This window comes from Arabidopsis lyrata, assembly GCF_000004255.2.
Source record: "Arabidopsis lyrata subsp. lyrata unplaced genomic scaffold ARALYscaffold_4, whole genome shotgun sequence".
NCBI classification, from domain to species: domain Eukaryota; kingdom Viridiplantae; phylum Streptophyta; class Magnoliopsida; order Brassicales; family Brassicaceae; genus Arabidopsis; species Arabidopsis lyrata.
The window spans coordinates 830,317-850,183 of NW_003302552.1; the positions used below are offsets into that span (position 1 = coordinate 830,317).

At 31.4% G+C, this 19,867-nt stretch overlaps 2 protein-coding genes across 5 annotated transcripts; both read right to left on the reverse strand.

Annotated features, from left to right (window-relative positions):
• Positions 1–2,690: 2,690 nt before the first annotated feature.
• On the reverse strand, positions 2,691–6,006 carry LOC9314670 (probable trehalose-phosphate phosphatase E). Of its 4 annotated transcripts, none has more exons than XM_021029851.1 (12): positions 5,813–6,006; positions 5,463–5,695; positions 5,241–5,381; positions 4,784–4,855; positions 4,527–4,619; positions 4,368–4,424; positions 3,797–3,898; positions 3,640–3,717; positions 3,463–3,532; positions 3,240–3,310; positions 3,044–3,136; positions 2,691–2,952 (listed from the first exon to the last, which is right to left on the reverse strand). In XM_021029851.1, exons 1-12 carry the CDS (start codon positions 5,814–5,816, stop codon positions 2,896–2,898), a joined length of 1,071 nt encoding a protein of 356 aa, XP_020885510.1. In that variant the 5' UTR covers positions 5,817–6,006; the 3' UTR covers positions 2,691–2,895. The 4 variants fall into 4 exon arrangements, with proteins under 4 accessions (XP_020885510.1, XP_020885511.1, XP_020885509.1 ...); XM_021029852.1 differs by having other exon boundaries at positions 5,463–5,709; positions 5,813–5,880; XM_021029850.1 differs by lacking the exon at positions 5,813–6,006 and having other exon boundaries at positions 5,463–5,756.
• Positions 6,007–18,045: 12,039 nt separating this feature from the next.
• Positions 18,046–19,279, reverse strand: LOC9316503 (ethylene-responsive transcription factor ERF056). The gene has a single exon (XM_021029186.1). It carries the CDS (start codon positions 19,077–19,079, stop codon positions 18,342–18,344), a length of 738 nt encoding a protein of 245 aa, XP_020884845.1. The 5' UTR covers positions 19,080–19,279; the 3' UTR covers positions 18,046–18,341.
• Between the last annotated feature and the right edge of the window lie 588 nt (positions 19,280–19,867).

Genomic DNA, 19,867 nt, shown 5'->3' on the forward strand with positions numbered 1-19,867 from the left:
AGTTATTTCCAAAAGTATGTTATACCAACTCTCGTTTGAAATCACGCTTCCATATGTATGTATTTTCGTAAAAAAATCATTTACAAGATTTTAATTTTTAACAATAAACATTACAAATAGAAAACAACATTTTTAATGAAATAAAATAAATTTCTAAAGCATCACTTGGTTTAAATGAGGAAATAATTTCTTACATATATGATCTGTAGATAATATTTTTTCTTTGCACAACTGATTTGTAGATAACTCAATAACTTAACTCTTATATTTTCTCACGAAAATTATATAGACTTTGTCCAGAATTATTTTTAAATGTTAACTATGGACTATAAAACTTATAAACTTTTAATATATATATATATATATATATTAATGGTTCAGGACATGTAAGTCGTATCTCCTTTCAGGATAAAATTCAGACCATGTAATTTAATTCTCGTTTAAAAAAATAGATTCTTTCCATATGTATCGAACATTTGACCTCCTAAATCTTTACATTTTTAGTAACAGTCATGCCAAATCCTCTTTAATCTATAAATTTATAATTTAAAATTATCAAAACTTATAATAAGAAATTTTGTTTTAATTATATTAAAAATATAAAATTTAAGTCCGCGGAATTGTCCACCAATTCATAGGTTTTAACAGTCGGGACTGGACTTAACTTTTTTTGTTCGTGAATCTATCGAAACGGTATGTTGCAGTTCCGAAAAACCTTATGCCAGTCGTGGACCGGCTCTAATGGACATGTGCCGGTCCATTTGATACCTCTATGTCTAATTAAGTATAGCACCACCAAACATTGGTCCAGTCAAAGGAGGATTAATTTGATTACATTAGAGTCACATCATTGTACTACATTACATTTTTTTAATAATCCATCATGTTCAGATTAAAAATATTTCAACTAATTTATTATTCGTAATTATCGTCATGGAGTTTATATTCCATCAACGTAGTTATCTCATAAAATCACAATTACATGTTTGAAACAACTTAGGTCTACCTCCAAACGTTTGCATTTGGCTGACATATATAATGTGTTTAAATTTACACAAATTCTTTAAATATGTCGTGTATTCAATCTAACAATACTCGATTACAAAAAAAAAATCCATTTAGTCAATATACTATATTTATTATTGATAATTTGATTAACAATGAATGTAGACTATATCTTATATGTGAGATTTCTTTAGTACCCGGCTGCTTTCATTTACGGGCTCCACGTCCAAATTTGGCCGTGGATTTCAACATTTTTGTATCCATTGGAAGATATGATTAGGATCTTAACTTCTCCACTAATGAAACCTAAAAAAATGTTTTAATATTTCATGTGAGTTAACTGTCCTTAATAAGATTATTAAAAAAAAAATCCCCCACCATATGTCATGTTGTTTGTATTATTCTATATTTCGATCTCATAGAGTAATTAATGCATGCCAAATGTTGAAATCGTCTTACCATCTAATTAATTTTGGACCAAATTTGTTGATCACTAACGATAGCTTTATCAAAAAAAAAAACTTGGTTGAATCTTACATCATATAGACTATCAAAAAAATTCGTAAAATTCGAATTAGAAGAGGCAGAATTGCAAACCAATACTAGAAGCGACTAAATAGAAAATAACTCTATAAGTATGAAACGTTGGGGGCATGCCGAGATTTGAACTTAGAATTTGGTTGCATAGTTTCAGCTTCTTCTTTTTGATAAAGTGCATAGTTTTTACTTTTTAGTTTTACCAATTCGTCCCGCAAAATCCTCTACACTTTAGGAAATCATTAATATAGTAATTTACCGAGCCACATGACCCACAAACACCTTCTAATATAATGATTATTGACCCATCTAAATGCAATGATTATTGACCCGTCTAAATGCAAAACATAGGTTCATATATACAGCGTAATATTTTATGTTTGATCTCAACATCCGACTACACATTTATAAATAAAAACATCCGACTACACAACTATACAAGTATAGTCTAGATGTCTATGTTAATACGTAAAATTAGATAATGTTCGGTGCAGTGCCGGCCCTGTTATATATGAGACCTAATACGTAACAAAAAAATTTTTTGATGGATTTTGTAGACAAATTTAAAAAAAGGCCAAATTTTAAATTTTTTCAAAAAATGAGGCCTATTTTTGAAATAATAAATAGATAAAATTTAAAATTTGAGATTAAATTTTAAAATTTTGGAAAAATGAGGGCTATATTTGCAATAAAAATTATTTTTGAGGCATAATTTTTGTACTAAAAATCTTTAAAATTTTGGAGGCCAAATACATTGTACTTGAATATGTATGGCGGGCCGGGCCTGGTTTTGTGTTATACACGTGAATAAATATTTTTAAAATTTTTGGAGTATCAAAGAAAACTAAAGATATTATTTTATAGTTGAAAAGTTTAGTTTCAGTTTGGGTTTGAGTTTTCGGAATTCTAGGATTTTTTTTTTTGTTCATGAGTAATGAATGATATGTAAATTAAAGTTACAATAGAAGATGTAAATTATATATTTGTTCTCAAATATGCGTCTCGATTCTCGGGACAAACTGAGAATATCTTAGTCCAATAATGTTGCTATTAAGCAGATGGGGTTGCAATTTTTTTACAAAGGTTATAAAAGTTTATTATTTGTATATCTTTAATTCTATATTCAAAAATACATGTCATATATATAATCACAACTAGAATATTTGCGTGAATAGCAACAAAGGACTGGTCACAAAACCAAAGTTGGAAAAAAAAGGAGCAAGAACCTCAAATATTTGTCTTTTTGTTATATTTAACAAAATAATTCTCGTTCTCTTATACGTTAGAATCTTAACAAATAAAAGTACATAGTAAAAAGAAAAAGAAAAAGATTCTCCTGTACTTGTAAACTCTTCATGCCCCACATCTTAATTGTTTCCAGTCCACCAAACGTTCTAAAAAATCCATAACCTATTAAACCAAAAAAAAAAAAAAAAATTTAATAATAAATCCGCACATTACACCAAAACATTGTGTTGTGTTGTAGAGTGAGAAGGCTTGCCTCATCTGGCTCTTGCAAAGAATAAGAAGCATTAGTCTCCTTTGCGTATTTGGACACAAGAATTCCAAGACCTTGCTTTTTATCTCTCAATATCTGTTACAATGTCACTTTAATCAGTATTTATATAAATCATTAATCTCTACTATTTATCTATGTTGATTCGAGACATTATGATATAGAATATGTGTATATATACCTTGAAGGCATCTTCGTCGGTAAGATCATCTCCAATATATATAGGAAAAACATCAGTACAATTATTATATCCTACACATGGTAATTAAATGTTAATTTCGATTAGTGAAAATTAATTAGAAGTTTAACTTTTAAACCGCAAGTATATAATGTAATACTCCAACATTATATGATAATTTTATTATGTTGAATAAATTAATAATTAGGCATGAACAAAGTTTTACCGAGTGATTCTAACAAAAACTCGAGTGCTTTGCCTTTATCCCACTTAATGATTGGACGAATCTCTAACACCTGAAATTAAATCAGACCAAAAAAATAAATAATCATGATGAAAAACAAATCTTATTTGAGGTATTAACTACTTAATTAAAATTATTATTTTTTCTATAAGAAATTACTTTTCTTCCTTGGGTAAGCATGAGCTTGGGGTAGTTCTTCAAGACTGATCGAACTTGATTGGCCAAGTCACTCCATTTCTGAATATTAGTTTCTTGGTTATGTTTAAATTATGTAATTTACTACACGATCAATCTAATATAAGCAAATGATCCATACATTTTCTTCTACGCAACGAAAGTGAACAGACGCACAAAATTTGTTGTTCTCAACTTTGGCTCCTGGAATCGATTTGGTTTTCTCGAGTAGTTTTTTAAAAACCTAAAGCAGAAGGAAAACAAAATAATTAATAAGTATAGCTATATTTATACTCCCTTTGTTCCTAAAAAATTGATGTCTTAGAGTTTTCACATATATTAAGAAACAATCATTGTTTAATTATTTGTCAATTACATTTTTAGACTAAACATTTTTTTTAATAACTTTGAACCAATAGTATTAGAAAACATATAATCATTACGATATATTAATTTTAATCAAAGTAAATTTGGATTATGAAATTCCGAAACATAATTTTTGAATTGGATGACTATTGACAATTCAATAAGTATAACAAGAGGATCCATGGATTAAAAAATAAAACAAAAACCTAAAAAATCAAACTTTGTGGAACAAACTAAAACTATAGAACATCAAATATCTAGGAACGGAGGGAGTATCATCGTAATACAGCTATATTTGATATATTTAATAAAATAAAACATTATGATTGATTGAAGTAGAATGAGACCTCGTTGATCACTGGGAGGAACTCAGTCGCGGGTTGACAAAGAAGAGACTGATTTTCCTGAATTTATTTTAAGAAATGAGAAAAAATAGAGGTGAAAAAAAAAAGTTTTATATACATAGGTTATGTGTTTTTTTCGCAACTATAATATGTGTTTCATACTTTCTTGTATTTAGGTCCTTGCTCTGGTCCTTTGATGTCCATGCCATGACTTCCAGCGTAGTATAGCTCAGTTAATTTCACAAAACTAGAAACCTGAAACATATATGTATCAAAATGATGATATTGTATGTGTGTGTTAACTAGAAAGCCTTTTTCAAAAAAAAAAAAAATGAAATTGTACTTTTATTAATAATAATAATTAAACGAAATTGTACTTTAATTTAATAATTAAAATGAAATTTAAAAAATTATTGTACCTTCTCTCTGCATCTCCCACTAACTATGGCTGTTGGAAAACACTTTGCAAGTTTCCTTACAGTATTTCGCATCTGAAAAATTATTCAATCACAAAGAATATTTAGAAAAGGCTAATTGCACTAAATGACCATCAACATTTATTTTTATAGCTAGATGAATTAATTTAGATTTATTTTTGAAACACCAAAGTTGATGATATTTTCGATTTAACAATATAAATAACACCTAACAATAACACCTTAAGTTGGCAAATAAAGTGTATTTTACAAAATGACAAAAAATAAAAATCATAACCATTGACTTAATTAATTAACTCTCACAATATGGTAAAATTCTAATTACAAAAAAAAAAAAAAAAACACACAACATGATTATCTACCAAAGCTGACCTAGAACATCTATAAAAAAAACACAACATGATACTCTACTTGTTCAAAATTCTGAAAAAAGAAATACCTTCTTGGACATGAAAGCTCGATCAGGATCATCAACAATGGGAGAGAGAGTACCATCATAATCAAGAAACATAACTACTTGTTTTCCTTCGGATTTATTAAGTATTTCTTCGAACATGTTCAAAGCTGATGGATGTTCCTTCTGCAAATTTGTAATTCTCTCGTTTAATAAAAAACAAAAAAAATACCAAAAACAATAACAGAGCAAGCAAGAAGACATTACAATCCAACAAGATTGGTTATTGAAGGATTTAGGACGAGTAGGAGAACAAGCTCTCATGGAATCAACCCATGATCTTATCAGTCCTCCTCCTCCTCCACCATTGATCTGAAAATCATGAAGAGCTTTCGTCGACGGTGACGTGTCTCCGTCGTCTCTTCCGACATATAAAACCTCCGAGTTTGAGATGACCTTTGTCTCCAACATTTTAGTAGTATTCTCTTCGACGAATCTAACTAAGAATATAAGATTGAAACAGAGAAGATAACAGATCAGTAACATACTAACATGTACATAATTTTGCGTGTTTAAAATAAGTAAGTGACTATTGCAAGAAACAAAAAAAAAATTACCCATTTTAGGATATTAATCAAAACTTGAAATGAAGTTATAATTTTGATGGAAATGAGACTGAATGTGGGTTGTTAACTAAGGGTATGGAGTGATTTTATAGTAGCAGGAATTATTTTTTAAAATAGAAAAAGAAAAGAAAATTAAAACAAAGTAAAATCAGATATTGTGTGTGTCCGAGTCGAAACCATTGAGTGCGAGTTCCACTATACTTCCTTGTTGGCTTGCTTTGGATATCTTTTGGGTTCTTTGGCGTTGGAGCGTTCCCATCAAGCGCCACGTGGTCCCTTCCAATTTGATCATGCTGACACAAGAATATTTAGATATTTGTTTTCAAAAAGTTAATCAAATAAGTTTTTTAATTTTGTTTGTTTGTTTTCTTGTTTGGTCCACTGGTCCATATTCTAACCTCTTGGAAGAAAGTGAAGTCGAACTTTACTGCTCAAGAGAAGAACTTAAGGGCCAATGAACTTAATGGATTTAACTATATGCAATGCATCATTCATGGAAATACTGAAATACACATGAGATGGTGAATTCCAAAATAAATAACTTTACTTATAGCATCTTTGTAAGATATAAATCTTGTATAACGCTCTTATATTTCATCGATCTATCTTTGTCACATGGTAATGGGAGTTTGAAACATTTTAAGTGTATTTTTCCTAACACCTCTTATTTTTTTCCAACAACTCGTACATTCCCATGCTTTGCTTCTTTCTTTTTACATTTTTGCTTGAACCATTTGTAATTACTAACCATTTTAATACTATAAGATATTAAGACCTGGGATATATTACACGGATCAACCTTTGTTTTTTCACATATATATTAGTTTTTTCAAATAATCACTATAAGTCTGTAACATCCAATTTAATTATTATTTTATTTGTAACATGCAATATTATAATGAGACAAAAATATCGCCAAACTAAAATCGAACACGTTTTGTTCTTATTAGGTTTCAGTGTTTCACTGCTAGCTGTTGCAGTTTATTAAGCGCCACATGGCTAACTAGTTAACAACTATCTACTGTCCAGTCAACGTCTCGCACATTTGTTAGTCCAAAAACAAAACAGCTAAGCAAATTCTCATAATAATTTTGTGTGTTCTCAGTGGAGATGTAAGGAAAGAATAAAGATGATTAATTGAGATTTGAGGTAAACGGATCTGATTAGTCTTGAGTTCGTGATGAGATCCTCCTGACTCTCCAGATATTTTAATTTTATCCACATATTTGATGAGTGATGTTTTTCTTTTAATGTTTTACTTTTTTTTTTCTTTCATTCTAATTTTCCTTTTTTCATTATCAGTGATTCACAACTAATATTGTAAAGATTTTGGTGTTGAACTGGTGATGCAAGATCACTTCGTTTATTTCGCAGTGAAATCAGATATACTAAGTTTCACATAATCGTTGACGTACGAAATTTAACAAATATTAACGGGATCTCAAAGAAAGTGAAATCAGATATACTAAGTTTCACATAATCGTTGACGTACGAAATTTAACAAATATTAACGGGATCTCAAAGAAAGTTAAAGAATCTTTCTTTATAGGTGAGCCCATACTAAGACAAATACGGACCGATTACAAGGGAAATTACTCGTCGAATTTACTAACAAATGGCCGAAGCTCAGCTAAGAGTAATTTTGGACGAGCTGTGGATCGACGAGCAGTGGAATAGCTGATCCATGACATAACTTGCTAATTTGATATATATAGGATACTTTGCCGGTTGTCAATTACGTCGAATGTCAGAAATACCTCTTCTTGGCTCGTCAACGGACCGCATCTTTTACTCTTCTTCGACTTTTATCGAACTAGGTCGGACCTTTTAAGAGGGGGCTAAGCCCACCCCTAACAATATTTTCTTAGGAAATTATGTCCGATGTTCTATAATTAAATAGAAGAAAAGGAGGAATCACACATGATGAAATTTTTCTCATGCAAATATTTACATCTTATCTCAAATGTTTTGCTAGCTTGTTTAGTAATAATAAAACAAGTTTAGGTAAGTTTTTTGAATGATAGCTCAAACGATATCTCAGAGTTGATTTGCATGCAGCATATTTGCATATCAATTTTATGTCGCAATAATAAAAGAGAATTTTGAGTAGGCAAGCCATATATCTTAGACTCTTAGTAATGTTTCAAATACTACAGTCGACCTAATAAAACTATCATACGCACTACAAAGAAAGAAATATTCATGTGGCAATATAAAAAACAATTGTTAGACGATGAATTGTTTTAACCATTGTGCAGTCGCATTTACGTACTTTACATGGGATGCGATGATGATTTTTATACCAACATAAAATGTAGCAAAAATTTCCGAAGCAAGAAAAAAAGAAACGATCTTAGGTTTACCTAAGCCAGGTATTGGAACCGACACTTCACGTGCAACGAATCAAAATTGGCTCCACCCACCACGTGACCGATGTCTACACAGACATAGAGCTAGTACTATCCATTTCATCGAAATAATCAAAAAATTCAAATCTTATCGTGGTATTATCATAAAACTAGGGTTTGCAACCAAAAAAAAATCTCAATTTATTAATAGCCAATAAAATGCTTAGAACTTCGAGGTAAAACCAAAAAAAAAAAAAAAACATGTGGGAAAATGTCGTGCGTGCATGAGACATATATAACCAAATAATATCATTTTACCCTTTTTTGTTCTTTTTGTTTAAGGATCCTATCATTTTTACTTCTCGTCGTATTTAGATACAAAATCAATATTTTTCTAAAGACCACCAAGCACCATTAACTACCAGGATAGTTCAGTTCCTTTAAAAACAATTAGTGAATTTTTAAAAAAATTCCGACTTTTTTATTTGCTAAAAATCAGGAAGAAAAATATTGATTCTGGATCTGATGTTCCTTGAGAACATGAACTTAATTATAAAAGGCTGCTAATGGGAATCCTATCTCCAAACTCTCAGCATAATTAAGATGGGATCGAAACAAAACAATCATCAGGCCACGTGAATTCTTTCCACGGTCACAATAGTTTCTGCCTTGCCATCATGTCCTGGTGTACTTTTTAATTTTAGGGATTAAATGTCATCATACACCAAAACATTTTTTATTTACTGAAGTCTACATGTCAAAAATGTTTAATTTTATAAAACGTGAAATTTTACAAGTACCTTAAATTTCTTAAAGTGATTGGTTTTTTTACAATATTTGAATTTTGATGGTGACACAACGATGACATTAACACAAATTTGCTAGGTTATAAATAGTATTGAATTAAGTTTTTCTAAAATATGCTAGATAGTTAATTGCTCTTTAAAATATTAATATTTTTATTTACAAAATTTTAAGCATATTCACATATTATTTTACAAAATAATTTATAATTTATTCTTTTAAGTCTCAATATCTATGAGTATAATAATTGTTAATATTCTCTATAAATAAATTTGAGTCTTTGATATACCATATTTAGATTTATGTATTTAACTTGAGGTGAGCCCATTTTTTTATATAGAATTTTTTTCTTAATTATATAGAGTGGAAATGCTGTGCTTCGAAGTTTTATATCTTTATAATAAAATATTTAGAATAACTTTTTGGAGACACTTGATGAGATACCAAGCTCCTTTATATGGTGGGAATCTTTGTTGCGGAAAAAAATAAAGAAATGTCACAAGAAAGAACATTGCCCTCCACAGTTCATACCAAATAGGCAAGTATATATAGTGCAAAGTCTCCCAAACACAAAAATAATTTTCCGTATTATTTGTAAGATAATACTGTAGTAGATTTTAAAGTTCATTCAAAATTTAAAAATATTATGCTACATTATTGTTGATACAGCTTTGAAATGTTTATGAGTTTCAGAAATGAGAAAGAACATACGATGTTTTAATTTTAAATTTTAAATTAAACGAAAAAAAACGAAAATGTATTTCAGAAGATTAAATAAAATTGAATTCAATCATTTTAGGACTATAGGCGATAAAGAAACAAAAAGAAAGAAAGGAGAAATAGAAAGTTGGATGGCTTTAATATTTTGGGAATATTAATTTAAAAGCAACAATAAAGTTGTTTTCAATATATTTAACATTCAATTCATCAAGTTGTTATAAGTTTTTGATTAACGTGCCCGGAAAACAAACCTAACCAATATTATAGTACATTATTATTAACTTGGGTTTTATTTTGATAATTTTTGAGAAAAGCTCTTTTTACTGTATTTGTTTTTAAAAATATTCCCAATATATAATTCATAATTAATTATATCTCTTTTAAAAAAGTGCTTTTTGTGTCTATGAAAATGGTATAATAGAAAACATGCAACATAACATTTTTGAAAAGTGGTATTGTGAAAGGGGTATTTTGATTGATTATTTTTTTCCCTTTTATTTTCTTATATGTTTTTAATAATTGTATTCAGAACCAAAATTTAAACAACAATATATTTAACTATAGGTTTTGTTTTCTTATAAGACCATATATGTGTGTTAGTATAATCGTTGTTACTCTTCTTATTCAAACTTACACAACGTTGTGTTATTATTCGGATTCAATTACGTCATATATTAAATGCGGAAGATACTCCCAATCAAATAGAATATGATCGATCGAGTTTTTCTCTAATAAAATCTATTTAGATAAGAATACCATTTTGTCATGAAATAGTTTCAAGGAAAAAGGTACCAAATATCAATAGTTTAACTTTAACGGGTGTAGTATTTTAGACAAAACTTAAATGTCGATGGTTCGAGAGTGACACTCGAGAGAAAACCATATTAAATGCTTTCGTCTCCTATATCTAAGAGAATTTATGGGTTTAGGCTTAGAACCTCTTAATTAATCAGAAAAAAAACAATCATAAAGTTTTAAATGTAACCAAAATATATATGACATTTTTACAAGTTTGCTCTGCTCCATTTCAAGTCATTCCTAACAAGTTTGTTATGACAATTTTTTTCTTAACACCTTTTATTATGACAAATTTATGGAATCAATTATTGCTTTCTTTATCCCAAGCAAGAATTATTCTCATACTCAAAATATGAAACCACATTTGAAACCCCACATACTAATTTCTACCACAACAATTAATTTATAGTTTTAGATACAATCCAACTATACAACCGTAACTAGTCGATCGGGCCATTTAATTAATATTAATAAGATATACATTAGTTTCAGAGGCCCATTAGAAATCGCTCTCCCCTCTCTCTTGCAATCCTAGCCGCTTTTTAATTTCTGAGGGAGAGGCGCACCTTTCCGGCAGTCTCGTCGGCGCGTGTGTGACCTTTCCCTCCCAATTTCAGTTTCTGTTCTTCAACGCCGGCTGATGGGTCAGAGGGTGAAGCGGTGGTGAGCGACTTTCTTCTCCGGTGGTGTGAGGTGTGGTTTGGTCCTTCATTCGATGCTTACGGTGGCTCTCCTTCACGGCAGCTGAGAAACGGTCCATGCGTTCTACTGGTTAAAGGACTCCGGTGGATTGGATCTGGTTTCTCACGGCTCGGCGGCTGATGAGTTGTAGCTCCGACAGGCGGAAGTTGAGTGATGGATCGGTGGGTTCGCCACTTTGCGAAGAGGTTAACAGTGGATCCTTGGCCGGATCCTTTGGCTAGTTTCGGATGATCCTTGGCCGGATCTTGGTGGTTGATGGCTTGTTTTGAGCCGGCGTCCTTCATCTGCTACCGTTTTTGGCTTCCTCTTTGCCGGATCTGAAGACTGGATCAACTTCTGGAGTGGTTCAAGGGTGAACGTCGAGGGAGGTAAGGGTTAGTTTTGATGTCTCTCTTCTTGCTAGGTCGGGGAGAAGAGGTCTTGGGTCTCGGTTGTGGCGGTTCTACCTTTCCCGAAAGGAAAGTTCTAGGTTCGGTTTGTTTCTCGGCGACAGGTTGCGACGGGATTTGCTAGCTCCGGTCAATGTCTCGATGTCGAGGACTTGTCCGCAAAGGAACCGTTCTTGTTAGCATCGGATATGGAAGGCGAGGATCGTGTTTTCCGGTGTACTGCCTTCTTCAGATCTTACTTCGCTGTGTTTTTCCGATTTGGGCCGTTCCTTTTTTGTAACCCGTTTATTTCTCTTGGCCCATCAGCCAAAGCCCAATTTTGGGATTTAATAATATATATTTAAAAAAAAAAAAAAAAAAAAAAGATATACATTAGTTCCCCACTCTCAAATATTATAAGTAATAACCAATAATGCTTGGGAAAATTTTAATAATGTACGTCAATTTGTAACATATTGTTTACTTTTCTTATATTATCGGATCATATTTTGAAAATATTGAGAGTATGTACAAGTTACATGTTGCCATTTTTAAAATTTTGAGTGTAACCAGTAATGTATAACACTAGGATCGGACCCGCGGTCCACCGCGGGAGAATACTAGTTTACATACGTTGATTTTAATATTGTGCGTGTTTTTAGTAGAGCGAATCGTGTAATGTACTTATAAATATTCATAATAACGAATTGTAGAGAAAATGTTAAATTGTTTATAATTAAACCCATCATATTAATTATGATTTACAAAATGGAATTTTGTTTTTTAGAATTCTAAAATTAGACGATTCACGGGAATCAGAGCAGTCAAAATAGGTCAAAAACCGCAGGTCGAGCCCATATCATCTCAGTATGGGGCAGATTTGGGAAAATATATTAAACCCGCAAATAAATGGGCCACGTGGATTGATTCGCAGTGGGTCATCGGTTTTAATCGGTTTTCGTCCGCGGGTTGGCGGATCAGCCCGCTTGTTAGTATTTATTGATAAAAATATAATTTATTCAACATGTGGTAATTTAAAAACTTTTAATAAATGAAATTATAATATTTATAAATATAATGATATATAAAATTATTTTCTCTAAATTTTTATTTATTTATTTTAGTAGTATTTTAAATGTTGGTTACTTTTAAATTATTTAAACAAAATCTACAGACAACCCCGCAAATCAGCATCATTCGCGGGATGGGTTGGCTTTTCATATATGCTACCCACGGGTCGTACGGACCGACTAACTACAGGTCAAAATATATTTAGCCTATCGCAAAACGGGTTTAATGGGACGAATCAACTCGTTTTGACAGCTCTAATGGGAATATTATTTAGTCATACAACAAAATGGAGTTTGGACATAGGAATAATATAATTTGTATCTTATTTGTTAGATGAGAATTGAAAGGTGAAATATAATGATTAAAAATTAATTAATATTTTTCATGATTCACAAAATTTAATAAATATTTATCATCTTGTTGAATAATTCTAAAAATTATATTCAAGAAATATTTATAATTTTAAAATTAAACTTCTTTGGTAAACTATGAGTATAAAAATACCATAATTTTGATTTAATCTAATTAAATTAAAATTAGTTACATGGATTCCATATCTATTTAATTTACACAACCAAAATAAAAAAATCTATTTAATTTATAAAATAGATGGGTTAGTTGTGATAAATTTTCTAGAAATCTTTAGAAGCAAGTAAGATATCTTTGGCTAAAATAAGCAAAATTAATGACAAAAACGTTGATTGTTATGGAATTAGTTCCAAAATATATGAACAAATATATTATACGTAATTAATGTATAGTATTGTTCGGAATATGCTTTTATAATTAGTTACCATAAGTACAATCATATTTTATTTGATTTCCATAAATATTTGATTTTAGTTAGATTTTTCATTATTAATTCAATTTATATTCCAAAAAAATTTCAAAGATCCAATTTCAGAATTTCGGGTCAATTTTCTGATTTTGATCCGACCTATTTTCATTTGTACTTCTCTTTTAATAGTATAGAGATGGGCAAACATTGGGAAATGACTTTGCATGACTTAATTTATTCATCTAGCTAGAAATATATGCTGATTATTATAAAAAAAAAAAGGAAAATTGTTAAAAATGCCCATTTTGGTGTGCCCCTTTTCAAAAATGCCTTTTTTAGATGTCCATTTAAAAAAATGCCCCTTTTTAAATCTGAAATTTTTATAAAGTTTTATTAGGTTTATAAGGTACTTATGGATTGTAACTACTACTTGAAGACTCGATCCAAGTATTTATAAGGTTTTATAAGGTGTTTTTAAAGGTTTTACAAGTTATTTTAAAGGATTTTTAAGGTTTTTCAAAAGTTTTACAAGATATTTTAAAGGTTTTTAAAGGTATTTAAAATGCATTTCTAAGGTATTTATAAAGTATTTATAAGATTTTAGATACATAGAAATGTAGTTTGTGTATGTTTTAATAATGTTACATACATATTTGGGTAAATCTTATATTTGTAAGATCATTTTTTATAAGGTTTTAAAGAAAGGGCATTTTTGAAAAGTGGCATTGAAAAATGGGCATTTTTGCAAAAATTAAGATCTTTGGGTAGTATATAAAGGATGTGGCAATCCTTAACTCTTGAGCTAAGCTTTTGGGTTAAGTTAGGCCACATTCCTAATATGATATCAGAGTCCAAGGTTGGCCCAACAAGCAAATTCCCACAAAAATGGTTTCCCACCTATGTGGCCCATATAAGTGGCATGTCTTGTTGTATTTCCGAGATGTTGGGCTTGGGCTGTTTTCCGTTGGACCGTTTCCCACCCACATCTCGAGGAGGCCTATTAGGATGTCCCACATTGCTTGGGATTAAGATCTTTGGGTAGTATATAAAGGATGTAGCAATCCTTAACTCTTGAGCTAACTTTTGGGTTAAGTTAGGCCACATTCGTAACTGTAGATAAATTGATTATTACTTTGTTAAGTTTTGATGATATACTTACAATTTTTTTTTTTTTTTTTTTTTAAGTTATTGCTGGAACAACAGTTTTCTTTTCGAGTTTTTTTTAATCTTTGAATGAATTCACATGATAGCAGTTTCATAATTTTAAAGTCAATTTTTAAATGTAGTAAACCCCACCAACTGTTCAAAAAAAAAAGAGAGGAAGAAAGTAGTAAATTGGGCAAATTTGCCAAAAATAAATTCCTTTTGAATAACAAAAGCTAGTGTCTGCATACAATAATGGCATATCTATGAATGGCTTAAAAGGAGAGTGTCTTAGATAACTCTTCACTTTCTCCAAAAGTCGCTAATCCTTAAAACAATGACTTTATGTTCCTAAATTTTCAATCGATATAATCACTTTTCTACACGATCAAACAAAAATACAACAAACAATAAATTATAGTGTTAATTTTCCAAATAAACATATTTGTATAGCATCATATGCATGAGTCAAGAACACATGCAACATACATGATACATATAACGTTACAGGGTTAATATGCCAAATAACATTCAAGCTTCTGCAAAATATAGAACAAATGTGTTCATTTCTATCATTAGAAAACGCAATGCAGTATCAGTATGACAGTATGTAAAATAATCTAGTCAACAACCATATAAATTACAACAAAAATTGAAGTAATCATGGCTTTTTGAAAAATCAAAGGCACTCAACGGTTCCAACGGAAACCGTTGGTGATGGAGATATTTTGTGATTAATGTGTAGGACACTAGTAAGCTTAGTGTTGGAGTTATGCTTTTTCTAGGTGTCTTGCATTAAGCCTAAACATATTTTATTAATCAATAACTTGGGACGATTTATTAATTACTTAAGTAGATATCGAAAAATTTGACACTATAAGGTTCGTTATATATTATGAATCAATTATCGGATCGGCACTTATTCGAGGGAAAATTATCAGATCCGGTATGTTTGTCAGGTATTGCTGGTTTAGGCATTCTTTATTAAAGCAAATTATCGCATTTACCCTTATTACATAAGACAATTGATTGTCTCTCTCGTCTCTGTTTTCTTTCTCTTGACCAAGCCAACGAAACGATGATGCTCTGATCTTCTCCCTGCGACTACACAACCTGATCGCCCAAACGAATTAGCTCAATAAGAATGCCGATAAAGAAAAGCTTTTGAAGAAGTGATTTTTTAATTTCTCTTCGATTTTCAATTTCCCCTTTTTAATTGGGATTTGGAGATTGACAGAGAATTTCGAACTTTCAAGTTCGTGTGATCGTGTTCGGTCTGCAATCTCACCACTCCCTTCTCAGGCCGTCGATTCCTCACACTTTCTTTTCAATTGAAGCCATTGGGTTTAGTAGATATTATCCCTTAGGGTTTAGTTTCCTTAATTAAAAACGAAATTAACTGATTCCATAGAACTCATCGGAGATGATGTTGGCGGAGAGGAATCGCAATTTTTGGTTTAGAGAAAGTTGAGGGTTTGTTGTCGTCCGAAGAATGAAGAAGAAGATACAGCAGAGGGGCAAATCTGTCTTTTTCTCTGGCCCATAAATGCCTAAAACCATAAGGCCTGATACATAGTTCCATTTCTCAAATTTTTGGCCCACAAAATGCCCAAATCAGTAATATTCCCATTATATTATTGAAAGATATTGAGAGCATTTTTATTGGAGGGTTCTCAATTGGGGTATTTCAATATTAAAAGAACAAAAATATTAATATTTGATTGAGTGAATATCTCAAATAATGAAAAAGCTATTTAAGAATTTCTCATATAAGATACTTTTGAATGAGTTTCTCAACTATTTATTAGGGGTGTACATGAAGCGGATATCCTGGATTTTGGTGGTATTCGTGATTTGTTCCGTTCCGTCCGGATAATTAGTTTTTTGATCTGTAAATGCTTTGTAAGAGAGGTGGGGAAATTGATTTCTTTAACCTGAAATTGTCATTAATTTTTTTTTTTGCTAATTAATCAGCCTTTTTAACTTATATTGATTGTAGCCTTGAAATTCTTAGGGCCGGCTCACGAGCCTGAAACCATCAGGTTTTTGGGCCAAGAAGACTTTTAGTAGCGCCAAAAGCTTACTCTGTTATGGATTAGCGTTTCAATGGCACGAAATAGATGGCTAGTGGAATGATGAATACGCTGATGTCTTCCCTCCTTTTATCAGAACAATTCTTGGGTTCACCCCTAGGGGTGAACCCAAATATTCACCCCTTTTAGTTTTAGCCAATCATTATGTCATGTCATATAATACTTAATTAAAAATTAAAAATTAGACAAACAAATAAATTAAATTAAGAAAACAAATTCTTAACAAAAACATTGAGTTACTTAACGGAGTCGTCGTTTTTCTTTAGGTTTTGCAATTTCATTCCATGGCCATTGATAGCATTAACTTCTACACCCTTAGAACTTTCATTATTCTGGAACTGTTCTAGCTGCAAACTTTATCCTTTTCCCCTGAGTAATTTTGAACTCTAAATTAAGAACCTGTAAGCTAGTTTTCATTACGTATCGATTTGAGTCAAGTGAAAATTATTAAAATTGACTTTAGGAAGAAGGTGTTAATTGTTTTAGATTTAAACTTGATGAGTTGATTTGGCTCTTAATTATATATATGGATCATTATTTGGTTTGGTTGTCTCTCTGTGACTTGTTCAATTTTTGCTTTAACATTAATATATCCAGGAAGATGATAACGGCATAACCCAAACCATGGAATGTCCTCAGTGCTTCACGTGAAGGCTCCCAGCTGCTCCATCAACAAGCTTAGCGTCACCCTTGTAGGTTCCGAGTGTGGCTTCGGAGTTAGCCTTGCACCTCATATACAACGCCTCTTGAGCTGCCTTCACATTCTCCTCTATGCCTGCCCATGTCTTCAAGGTACTCTGCTGCAACGCACGTCGGAACAAGAAAGACAATGACCTTGGCGATGGCGATGTTGTGACACTATCCCTAGAAGGCTATAAGAGCTAGAGAAGCTAATCAGCCATGGTGATGAAATAGTTACTGCCTTTGGGGCGACGGTCACATATACTTTTATGTCTCAATCACGCAATACAATTAGCCTCATCAACCGTCGCTGCCGTATCTCCTCTCACATGGTCAATCAATCAATCTTTTTATTAAGTAAATCAATCTTTTTCTTAGTGATTTATTTTCTTAATTTACATTATTTGTTTGTTTAATTTTTAATTTCTATTTAAGTGTTATATAATATACCCAAGAATTGTTCCTTTTATCACAGTCTAAAAAATATTTGCAAAGCCTAAAAATTTTAGGCTAAAATATCTGGGAAGAAGAAAATAAAATCCTAGCAAAAAATATAAGAAAATACATGTGAAGAGATAACCAAAATTTGGTCGCTCTAGTCGAGAGATGTTCTCTTGTTTCAAGGAAATTAGAGTAAACAAGAGAAGATCTTTACCCTAATTTAGAATGTCTTGATCGACTTTACTCAATTAACAAGAGAAGATCTTTAGTCGATTACTTGAACTAAAAGAACAAATCAAGACTTCATTTCATAAACTTTTATCTCAGTCTAATAAGAAGATGTGAAGATGACATATAATACATAATGGTAGCTTTTGAATACGTAAAGTTTCTCCGGTTTGTGTAAGGCGAGGACCTTAAAACTTACCAAGCCAGACAAAACATGGAGATCATATATAGTAAAACTCTAAAGCGACCAACAAAGAAAACTAGGACAGATTCAAACCTAAAAAATCCTCTGTAACTTGTTAAAATTTCAAGTTGCAGAGAAAAGTAAAATAAAATAAAAAGACTTTAAGAATCTGACAGTTTGCTAATTGCATCCCAATCAATCTCCACCGAAGGAAACTTCACAAGCCCGAAACTCCCAATCTCTTCAAACTCTGAATCCGAGAAATCCAGCAATGTTATATCCGACGATGAATATCCCGCCTGCGACGAGTTCTCATCGCTTTTCGGTGACTCATCGAAGAACTCCTTTGTCTCCAAACGCTCTGTTTTCGGCAGGAAAAGCTCTGTTTTTGGCAGAACATGCTCTGTTTTACCTGAAACAGAGTACTTCTCCTCTGTTTTTCTCAAACTCTTGCAAATAGCTTGAAGTTTTGCATCGACAGAGGAAGGGAGAGGATTAATGTCTTCGTGTCTGATGTTTGGGAAGTTAAGCTTGGTGATATCTCCACGGAGCTGAAAAGCAGCTTGGTCATAAGCCATGGCGGCTTCTTCAGCAGTTTCGAATGTTCCGAGCCAGAGACGGGTCCGGTTCTTAGGCAAGCGGATCTCAGCGACCCATTTTCCCCAGTGCCTTTGTCTTACGCCTCTGTAGAGATTCTTGGTTTTGGAGGAAGAAGGTGACAAGTTCTTCATTCGGATTGGTTTTGGAGAGAGTTTTGAGGTTGTGCTACGTCTATGGTTAAGCTGGTTCTGAATCTGATGAATTTGGTATGGTGTGAGCTGGTTTAGACCGAGAGGCTTAGGTTGGTTTAAACCGAAGCTCGTGTTTGGGACAGGGAAAGGAAGAGAAGCAGTTTCCATGAGAGGATTGAAATAGATATCTTTGTTGCTTATGAAAGAAAAGAGGATGAACAAAGAAATAATTCTTTTTCGTTTGTTGAATGAAGCTCTCGGCCTTATAAAGGTGTTGAGTCCATTGAATTCGTCTCAATATTTAAGAAATAATTCTCACATATATCAAAGTTTATATAAAAAAAAAAAATCTGTATAATTGTTTTTTATTATTCCATGGCCGGAGTAAACCAGTAGAAAAGTGCCATGTCTACATGTGCTTTGGATCTAGCCGTTTCCGAGAAATAAAATATATGGTTTTTGGTTGTATTTAGTAGACATGTTTTACTTTGAAGTTTAACACGTAATATATGATTAAATGTTGGAGAATAATTGAAATAATTTTGAACCACTTTTCTGTATGATGGAAAACGAGCTTACCATCAAATTAATCACAACTTCCACAAGTTGAAATTTTAAAATTTGTTTAGTGACCTGATCATGTAACTATAGGTTTTATTTGGTAACTATACTTTTAGATCAAAATTCAGTCTAATTCTAAAATTATTTGGTAAATTGTATGTTTGTTAGAAATTTTCAAAATATATATATGATGATAAGGTTGAAGATAAAGTGGTGAAAATTAAAACACATGGTTGGTTGGGGAGTTATTATAGCTACATGCTTTCCACATTTAATTTTTTTTTTTTAACTTTTATTTAATTATATATTCAGAATATATATACCCTGAAAATAACTAAGTAATTACTAAAAATATTATTTAGATATAGAATTTTGTAGGAGCTGCTTGTCTTCTC